Below are 11253 nucleotides of genomic sequence, written 5' to 3' on the forward strand. Positions count from 1 at the left end.
GGCCCTTTGAAAAAGTCTTCAACTTGAAATGAAGTAAGTTTAGAAGACAGATCTTAGCTACAGAATAATATATATATACATACACACATATATTTATTTATTTTTTTGTCAAATTTTGTATGATACTGCTATATTTTCATAAATCTATGTAATTATTCCTAATTTATTAACTTTTACCAAGCATTTTTCTTTTTTCAATTTGTGTTCATGCATTTTTTGTCCTCATGCATCAAAATCTGCCAAACCTCGACAGAAATTTGAATCATGGAAAAGACTTTCAAATAACACTAATTTTATATTGCACATTTTACTCATTTTGGGTTTAATTTGGATTTCTATTGCATAAAATTTAATGCTTAAACTAAATTTTTTCATATTATGTACACATAGGTGTATGCATGCCAATATTAGATAATTGCTTTAACCTTTATAACTTAATTACACCTCATGCAAATTATATGTTCTAAAAGATTTCTTAATTTAATCAGTAAGTTTTCCTAGTCTGGCCCGAGCCAGTGCAGTTAACATCGTACGTACACTCATTAATAAGTTTGAATAAAGTACTTCAATCATGATAGAACATTATTAATAAATTAATATTCTAAATTAACGTCAGTTTATAAGAAGAGCATTGCACGTTTAATGGGATTAGCCAAGCGACGGCTAGGAGGAGATGCATTCAATTTCAATATGCTGGTACTACTGAAAACTAACTGTCAGGGTCAAAACATTACCAAAAAGAACAGTTAAAGGAAAGGATTCTGGAAGAGAAGGTAACAAAGGCTTTGAGTGAATTTAAAAAAAAAAGAAAGCACCAGGCCCAAATGAAATTACCTTGCTAAACAGTTCAAGCTCTCAATTGATAGACTCCTACAGGAAGGCTTCGTACCACAGCAATGGTATAGTACTAAAATAATTTTACTATATAAAAAAGGAGATCCCAAAGACATTGCCAAATACAGACCAATAATCCTCTCTTCCTAAATCTATAAACTCATAATTCCATCGATATGTCAAAAACCTTGGTGTCACCATAGACCAAACTCTCCTAGAAAAACTACATCTCCAACATTTCTTATCATATCTTCTCCAACCTAAAGTATTTAAATTATCTTTGTTACCTACTTCCTTTTGAAATCCGTATGCTCCTGGATACTTCTTAATATTCCCCCACTTTGACTATTGTTGTGCGGTTTAATATGTTTGTGTGTGTATATATATACACACACACACTCATATAATCATTACTACTCCAGTCATTTTTCATTTATTGGAATATTCCTTATGATATATGATTTGTTAGAGGATTTTTTTATTATTACCTTTTTTGTTGGTTTATTTATTTTATGCATTTGATATTTCTGATTTTTGTTTAAACTTGTATATGTTTATTATTTTTAGTTTACTTGTATTTGATTTTGATTCTTTATCTTTTTTTTTATTAGAAGTTAGTCACCTTATGTTTTATATGATATATGGCTTTATTATATTTGTTCAATATTAATTTTGTAAATTTTGCTAATTAATTTTGTAAATTTTGCTAATTAATGTTGTTAATTTTATATCTTTTCAAATTCATTATTTTCATTATATTTTATGATGGTTCAGAATTAAATTTTTATTTTGTATTTTACCCTAAGGCTCTAAAGCCTAATTTTGAAGCCTGTAATATTATTCTAAAGGGATCAGTCCCAGAATAAATAAATAATATTATTATTATAAAGGATTTACAACAATTATTAAAAACAGACTAAGCCCAGTTATTTATGAAAATTATCTTTATGAACAAGCTGGCTTCAGACCTCAATTCTCCACAATTGAACATCAACAAATAATAAACTAAATCCAAGAGAAAAGCAAGGAATACAATGTGCCGCTTTACTTGGTCAGAGAAGTCCTGGAAACAGATGGTCAGAGAAGTCCTTGAGCAGTGTGAATCTCTGGGGTTGAATATTAATATATAAAAAACCAAACTAAGATAATGACAAATTCACAGAAAGGAGAGTTCAAACTCAATAATCGGGAAATCAGTTTTGTTAAACAATATATTTACTTAGTATAATCCATCTCATTTAAACATAGAAAAGATAACATAATTAGAAAGATTAATAAGGGATGGAAAAAATACTGGAGCATGTAACATTTTTAAAAGAAAACTACCAGCAGGACTAAAGGCAAAGTTAATGGAAACATGTATATACCTGGTAAAGTTATATGGATATCAGACATGGTTGGCAGCAGAAAACAATTATAAAAAATTAGTGAGGAGAAAACTGCAATTTTCAAGAAAACTAATATGTATAAAAAGAAGAGACCGCATCAGCAACACAAAAGTACAATCTAGAATTAAAGTTATAAGTCTACTAAAACAACCAAACCAACAGAAATGGAGGTGTGCTGGCCATGTTGTCCGATTTGATATGAGAAATGGTCCATAATTGCTACATGACTGATACCAAGGGAACACAAGAGATTGGGAGGAAGACCAACAATATAGATAGTGCAAAGGGTGAGTGAATTATGCTAATATATAATATATGTACATTTTTTTTGTTATGTAAAGTGAATTGTGGTGAAATGTATTTCAATATGTGGATTTTAATTATTTTCACTTGAAATTATTATATCTATGTTGTATTCTCTATTTTGGTGAATTGAATTCTCAGTTTAAGAAGTAAGCCAACCATGACTCAGGAATGCAACCTTAACAATCAATCAAATCTCAAGTAAAATTTCAGTATTTATTTATCAGAATTACATTTTCACAGAAGCCAGGCGAATACATCATTTTATGGCTTTAATTCTGCTGTTAATTTAATCCAATTAATGATTAAAAGTGCCTAAAAATAATACTTGGTTTTTTAATGCTGTATCACACTTTGTACAAATCCTGAAAATACATTAATTCAGTCAATGAAAATGGTGTAGACTATATGGAAGGGGGGATAAGCATTTAACTGCAGAAATTTGTTAAGAGTACATAGAAGATTAACATACAAAATGTCCCAGCTCCTATCCCTTCTAATATGAAGGAAGGGTCCCTTAATGGGGATGAAAGGTCCCTTTTTTCAGTTTTTCAAAAATACTGAGTTCGACTGAAACAAATTTTCTATCCAAAATAAAGCTAACATTTCCTTTAAAAAATGTTAACATCATTATTTTTTTTCTACTATAAAATTAACATAGCATAACCTGTTTGCTCTATATGCTTTACTTATCCCATTATTTGCTAATAAAAGTATTATTTTTAGACCACTTTAACTTAACACATTTTATTACTCATTTTCATATTTAGCATGTGATTTATTTTGTATTCAAGGAAATTTTATAGGAGTGGAATAGGGAGCTTGCATTACATTTCTCTTATTTTTGCTTATTATCTATAATTTTTTACCTTCCATAATTTCAAAGTCCTTGCTTTGTTTTTTTAATTGATTTTTACACTCTTTTGATTTGAACCGGACCTTTTACGATATCAAGTTCTAGTTTCTTACTTTATTTCATCAACTCACTTATATAACAAAGACTTTAGTTTTATTTTCTTCAAAATTTGAATTATTTTGCTGTTTAATGATTGCTGTAGGCCTTTTGCAAGACATTTTGGTCTAAACATGGCATCTGCTGTCATGGCTGTTCTGTTTCACAATAGATTAAGTATAATTGGCAATACTTGTCGGAGCAGTGACAGCTACTGACAAGTTATTAAGAGAATTAGATTCTAAAACAATTAGAACAAATGTCAAGATCATATTTTTCACAGAATATGAGAAAGATGGTCAACTTTAAAAGGTTTTACTGATGGTGCACAAAAACAAGCTAAATAGAAAAGTGCAAAGAAAAAAATAATTTAAAAATTTAGTTTTTGCAAAACCCATCATTAAATATTAAAAATTAGAATAACCTAGCTTCAGGAAAGGGAAAGTATCTGGTATCAAAACATAGAAAATATCAACTTTTTTCTCAATTATGATACTAAAATGAAAAGTATAAGGAAAGCATTCTTATGATGACAATCTATGTATATATATCCAGGAAAAGGAAAAATATTTGTTCACAATAAACTTGCGAATTACTGTACCAATTCACAAGCTGTTTTTTTCAAAATGTTCCTTGTTACCATGGGAATGTTTGAAGAAATTGAAATTCAGAATTTCTCTAGTAACAAAAAAGTTAGGAGCAAAATTAAACATTATTTGGGCGTAGTTCAGAAAGTATACATTTTTTCAAGGTTATTATATACATATTAAATTTTTTTCTTTCTGAGGAATAAGAAAAAACATTGATGATTGCATTAAATGATTTTATATTCCCAAAAAATCATAAAAATCTTATGAAGCTTCAATCAAAGGTCAAAAAAAATATTTTTAGGAAAAAACAAATCTTATTCCTTCTTATTCTTATTTTTATTCTCTTTCTTATTCTTAGTGAAAAATAGAAATTGTTGATCTGGCTTTATTTAAAGGATTTTTTTCCCCTAATGTTTATTGTTCATACTACCTCTGCATTTTATCCAAATCTTATGTTAATACAACTGTTGTGAAGCTGAATGTCTGCTATTCCAATCCATTTAAACATCATTTACAAATTAACTTTTTTTTCTTTCATTTTTGAGTAGTTTTTGAATGGTAATTAAATTTCCAGTAAAAGAAAAAAAATCTTTCAATTAGGTCTATTCTTAGTGAAGATACAGTCTAATGAATTTTTACCCATATTTCTAAAAAAAATTATAATTTAAAGAGAACCAGCTCTTTGAACATAGCTTATATGTTATTATAATTTGAAATCTGTACACCGAAAAACCTTCTAAATGATCATTTTAATGATAGTTAATTGCCTAAATGGATTCTTATTGAACCAATATAAGTAATGATTCATGAAAGTTTTTTAATACAGATTTACGGAAACCCGTTCGTAAAATGTATAGGGACAATAAAAATTTGACTAACTGATTTTTATTATATATAGTTACCACATATTTTTGTTATATATTATTACCATATATTTTATAATATATTATTACCATATATTTTATAATATATTATTACCATATATTTTAATTATATATAGTTATTTACCGCTACAAACTAAATAGACATAATAAAAAAATAATCCAATTTGTAAATGAAAATAATCATGAATATTTAATTTTAACTAAATATTTTCTTAGATATCAAACTTTCAATTATGTTCAATTAATCTATATACACCTCCAAATCTAGAAATTGGAAGTATTGCCTGATCTGCTAGTTAGATAATAATTTTAACATAATCAGGAGTAAAGACAGTAAAAAATATATGAAGTTGGAATTTCATTACAGTACAGAGATATCACTTCGGCACTATCCAGCAAGAATCTTTGACAGTTTGAATCCAATTTGTACTTTCTCATTCTAAATAGATTTTACCTTTAAACTTTGGTCAGAATAGATTTATAATCCTAACACATCAGAGATCCAGGACCATAAAATATGTTTAAGTGAGTGTTATCAATTTATGTCCAGAATAAATCTGTAACCGGCGAAAGTCAACAATGGATCTAATTATTGAAACACCCTTAGGTTATTTGTTAAACCAATATAATATACTAATTTAATTGCATTGGAGACAAATTATAATAAAGAAACAGTTAACATAAAAGATAATTAGTGAAACATCCTGATCTTATTAGTTAAACTAATATACTATAAAAATTTAATTTAGAAGACCAAGATCATAAGGACTTCTTTTAACATGAGCAAATAATCAAAGTTGAGACTAAGTGATCAAAAATTATTTTTTTCTCTCAAAAAATAAACAATGCATTGGCATTCATAATTGACTTATAGATTCATAATTTATAAATTCCTTGTATGGACAAAATATTAATCATATTCTTCTCCTGAGGGGTAAAATTTAGCTTAGAGATTTATAAATGTTGTTGTGGATAAGATTCATTATATCCATTCACATAAAAAAAAACAACTTTAAACCTGAAGCGACAGAAAATACATTGAAAAATTGAAGGGAATATTTAAATGTTTTATCAAGTTTCCATTAATTTACAAAAAAATAAAAAAATCAAATGTTTACTTGACTCATCCACCTGTGATCTCCATCATCAAATGGAACCTCTGGTTGAGTACAAGGATTCATATCTTATTGCCTTAAAACTGGTAAATTGTTGGTTGAATTTATAGAACAAAATCCTATATTACAGCTTACATATATCACAAAGCATCACTAATGACAAAAACTATATGAACGAAATAATATCCAAATTCAATCAACGTTATGAACAAGTATTGACTGTTGACAGAAATTACCTAGACTGTAACACGGAAGGTAATCTCAAGGTTTTAATCAGGTAACGTACTTCAAACTGAACAATTCAATTATTGAACATAAACTGCCTTTTATTATCTTATATATTGAAATTTTAAAACTGATAAATTTTAGAAATTCAAAATAATACAATTCTAACTGAGACATAATTTATTAGATACAACTTTTTTTCAGCCTTTCTTCTTTTCATTTTTTTTAAAAATCAATTGCTCATAAGGATTCTGAAGCCTTAAAATAAGTAGGAAAAAATTGGCCAATTATTTTCAGCCAGAGATCCAGGATTTTGTTTTTGGCGGGGGAGAGGGAGGGGTGACCCAATGAACTAGGTAAATTTCATACATCTACGAATGTATCGTAAGACCCTCCCCCTCCCTCCCATACAAAATTTAAAATGCTAAATGCTTGATTTGATTTTGCGTTAGGTGACCGGTTTTATTTTCATTTTAAAAAAAAATTCACACAGAGCCTCAGAATTCTTATTGTTACTCCATAGACACAAAAGAGGTTAGGATAGATATCAAAATCAAGGTGTACAAATCCATTTTTGTACCATTACTCACATACCGCTCTGAGTACTACAAAATTACGACAAAATATAAAGGAAAATTCCAAGCAATGGAAATACGGTACCTGAGGAGGGTGGAAGGCAGAATCACGAATAAGGTAGACGGTACAGGATAAGGAATACAACTCGGATAAGGACCAGTGCGGGAGTGAAAGCTATACACACCACTATTTAAGAATCACAAGTGAGGTGGTTTGGCTACCTTCCTTTAATACCGAACCTTCCTCTTACCAGAAAGGCCGATGAGGCCTAGGTTGAAGGAACTTGGCCTAGAGATAGGCCTAAAATGACCTGGGAGCAGAACGTTCAGGAAGCCTTCCCTTGAAGAAATCTAAACTGAGAAAAGAGAATATTAGTTGTTAACACAGACAATTGGAAGTGGCTATGCAAGCGGGAACCTCACACCGCTGTGCAGTAACGAGGATTTAAGATTTTTAAATGTTGAGGCTAATCATCCATTTGCTAAAGTATTGCTATAGATCAGCGGTCCCTAAACTTTTTTCCCCACTGCACTCTCTTTATGCTAAAAAATTTTCGTGGCACTCTTGTCAAACAAAAAACAAATGTCGGCACAATTATCCTTAAAGTGGTAATAGATGTAAGAAAAGAAGAAAAAAAAACAGTGTAAAATAAATACTGGATTGCAATGTATTATTATTATATCGGCAACAGACCATGGAGGTCTAAGTCCTCGCGTGGTGTATTCCTAATACATGGATTCGATCTGACAAACTGTGGGTTGGTTGACTGGTGCGTTACCACGCTGCTACCGCTGCCCCCAGCAATGTATACTTGCTATATTATTTTAATTTTTATAAAATGGCATTCACTTGCGACACCCCTAGCATACGCTTGGGACACCCCAGGGTGCCACAGGGTACCGCCCAGTTTAGGAACCGCTGTTAAATATAATTAAGTTGAATTTGCAATATATTTTTGGCTATTATTATGTCATAGTGTTGAGAAACAACTGCCATTTCTTCAGGAAACATAGCTATGACTGGATGATGTCATGAAAATAACAGTTACCTTTAAGAGTTATTCTGCATCATTAATTCACAAATCATTAATAATCACCTATATCATTTCAGAATTATGTTATCAACAAGAACTCTTCATTGCAAATGCCCATTAAGCGCGCTGGAAAAGAACTGGATGAAGATACAAAGTTTAATTCACTAACAAAAGAAACTAAGTAAAAAAACTTTATAAATGATTTCAACTGTTCTAGATCATTAAGTTGAGTCTGCAATATAATTTTGGCGATTATTATGTCATGGTGTTGAGAAAAAACAGCTGTTTCTTCAGCTAATATAGCTATGACTGGATGATGTGAAGATAATAGTTAATTAACAAATGTTCGACTGTTGAGTAATGAGTACAGACTATCATGCAAGTATTTTGTAGAGTGTACTTTCTTTAGTTTGTATAGGAGACTGTTATGCAAAATCTTATCAAATTCTCTTTGGAAGTCCAAGGACATTACTAGTTTAGCTTGATCAAGTTACGAATTTCAAATTTCAAATTTTCTTTCTAATTGGTTTTTCGCCTATAAGTCCTAAACAGTGAATCTTAGTGAGAAATTAACAAAAAAAAAAAAAAATTAAAGAATATTAAATCTTGTGTCGAATAAGTATCATAAAATAATAATTCAATTAAGTGATATGATCGTAAACCATCTATTTTGGTTGAATACTGCTTCAACAAACCAGCTATTGGAGTAAGGAACAACCATCGCAGCCTAGGAACAACCATACAACTGATTGAATTATTACTATAAGGTTCTTCTTCAACACATAATTTAATGTTCTTTAATTTGTTTTGCAGTAACTTTTGCACTAAGATCCACTGTTTAGGACTTAGAAACGAAAAACCGAAAGGACCTAGTCGAACGAAAATTTCTAATTCATTACTTGATCAATCTAATTAATTAAATACTAAGCTGCTTAGTAACCGTTTTAGGATCTCCAGAAATGCGCATCAATGTTAAGTTTGGACTCATATGCAGTAAGTACTATACATCAATGTTGCCAAAATTTGAACATAAATTTAATTTTTTGGTTTACGACGGCTTACGGTTCACAACATGCTGTTTAACTCAACTAATATATTACGTTACTCATTCGACGCAGAATTTGATATTGTTTAAATTCTTATATCATAATTGTTTCGTTAGTATGTACCGCTTAGGAGTTACAGCCAAAAAAAGACCTATTTTGTTACTTTATTAAATTAATCACCTGATTAGTAACAGTTTTAGATCCACCAGAAATGCATTCTCGTGTTAAGTGTGATCGATACTAATTTTTTTAATTATTCGCAGATGTATGTTCTGTGAGGTGAATTTTCTGCATCTCGTTCTTGTACTGAATACTGTTAAATAAAAAAAAGATGTATTTTTATAAATAATTCCATAAATTTATAATAAAGTTATGGCCCTACAGCCGGTGACTTGTTATCGTTTTTATCAGGCTTATGAATTACTCCAAGTTTGATTTTTTTTCCACGTATCGGGAAAATATCCAATATGTAGACAACTATTAAATATTGGTGAAATGAAAACGGCAGCTTTACTGTGTAACTTTTTATAACTTTTACTGCGATCAAATCATGATCAGGACTTTTCTTCACTTTAAAACTCCTAATCAGTTCTTGAATTCCTTTTGGGGAGTGAATTTAATTGGAAACTGTACTTTTGCAATGGCAATTTTAAATATCGATGTCATTATTTGCTAAATGCGGGCCTCTTTCCTATAGTTTTCTCAAAGTTATCAGCAAACGCTTCAGCCTTTTCTGCGTTTCTAGTAATGAATCCAATAGACTTTGCGAAGCCTTCCCCAAATACTGTTCCTTTGAATATAAATCTTTTACATAATTTAGATATTTAGAATATAACAATTAATGAGGGGTTTTTGTTTGGTCACTTCGTGTATCTCAGTTGAGAAATAATAATACTAGTATATGGTTCAAAATTAGGGCTGTGATCACATAGGGTGACAGAGGAAACAAAATTTTTTGTTGGTAAAATATCAAAAATATATAGTTTACAACCTGGTCAGTAAAAATTTGGTTCATTTGATGCATGAATTTGTATATCGTACCTTGGACAAACATCTAGCAAAGTATTTCCGCTAGAATTTAATTTAGAGCTTCCACAATAAATATTTTTACTGTTCATGTCACCTAACACTAATTTATGGTCCCCTGGTGGTAAAACTTTATAATTTTTTATTTTTATATTTATAATTTTTAATTTTTTGTTTTTGTAGAGCTTTATAAGCAACCGTGATTACTGAAGAGGGAGATGAATATAAATGAGCCTTTATGTTTTGTACGTTAGAAATAATATTTAAAATAATCTAATATTATTTTTAATTATTAAGGTTACCCAACCGGAAGCAGTAGAACAATCTCTATCCCTCCATAAGATTTCATAACCTGGGATTTTAAATTTGTTGTTTTGAGATAGATGTGTCCCAATCATGCTAGGCATGTCGAATAATTTTAATTCATTACTTTGAGAGGATATACTATGTGCATTCGAGTTTAAGATTTTTAATTATCTTAGTTCTGTAAGCAAAGACGAGAACCAGATATTTAATTATTAACAGAAAATAAGTGATCTGGGATTAAGGTTAGACAGGCAGGAAAGGCAGTTAGTACCAGTAGATAAGCTATTGTTTACCTTAAGGTCCATTAGTAAAGAAAGAGACTACTAGCGATCAGATGTATCATAAAATGAGATAAATAGGGTTTAATAGATTTGATAATAATTTTTGTTATAGAGGATGATAAATTTGCACCATTTATTTCATTGTTATTATTAGCTGTGGACCATGGTTTTTGTTCGAGTTGATAATGTGAACATACAAATTTGTTATAATTTGAATATCCTTTGCCGACCCAGGAAACTCGAAACCCAAATGCCTGTTAAATGACAAATTCTTATGATGAAGAATCCTTGCAGTAAACTGACTTCTAATATGATATTTGTCCTTCAGATTTGTTCGATATTCTGCACCACTTATTCACAAATCATTAAAAATCACATCAGGAAAATAATCTATATCGTTTCAGAATTATATTTTCAATGAGAACGCTCTGTCCGTTCCTATAGGAAATTTCATGGTTAAGTGCGCTGAAGATGAACAGGAAGAGGCTACAAAGAATTCACTTACAAAAGAAACTAAGTAAAAATACTTTATAAACAATTCCGACTGAATATGACAAATACACTAATGATAATATAAAAACAGCCTATTATCATCATTGTTGTGCATATAGTACAAGAGCCCAAGAGGAGAAAAAAGGCAGTTATCTCACTCCAATTTCTGATTACTTTAATGAAAACTATGTATGATTACACG

The 11253-nt window shown here is 29.9% G+C and overlaps 1 protein-coding gene across 2 annotated transcripts in view; it reads right to left on the bottom strand.

Annotated features, from left to right (window-relative positions):
• The window catches only part of Paf-AHalpha (Platelet-activating factor acetylhydrolase alpha), a 20933-nt gene extending 14607 nt beyond the window's left edge, over nucleotides 1–6326 (bottom strand). Inside the window, exon 1 of one of the 2 annotated variants that reach the window (XM_014434946.2) lies at nucleotides 6070–6326. In XM_014434946.2, coding sequence (XP_014290432.1) covers nucleotides 6070–6132 — 63 coding nt within the window. In that variant the 5' untranslated portion in view covers nucleotides 6133–6326. The remainder of the gene's footprint in view (nucleotides 1–6069) is intronic. The other variant, XM_014434945.2, reaches the window with a different exon arrangement.
• Nucleotides 6327–11253: the final 4927 nt, after the last annotated feature.

The sequence above is a fragment of the Halyomorpha halys genome, unplaced genomic scaffold (genome assembly GCF_000696795.3).
Source record: "Halyomorpha halys isolate HHAL.00 unplaced genomic scaffold, Hhal_1.1 Scaffold1463.1, whole genome shotgun sequence".
NCBI lineage: Eukaryota > Metazoa > Arthropoda > Insecta > Hemiptera > Pentatomidae > Halyomorpha > Halyomorpha halys.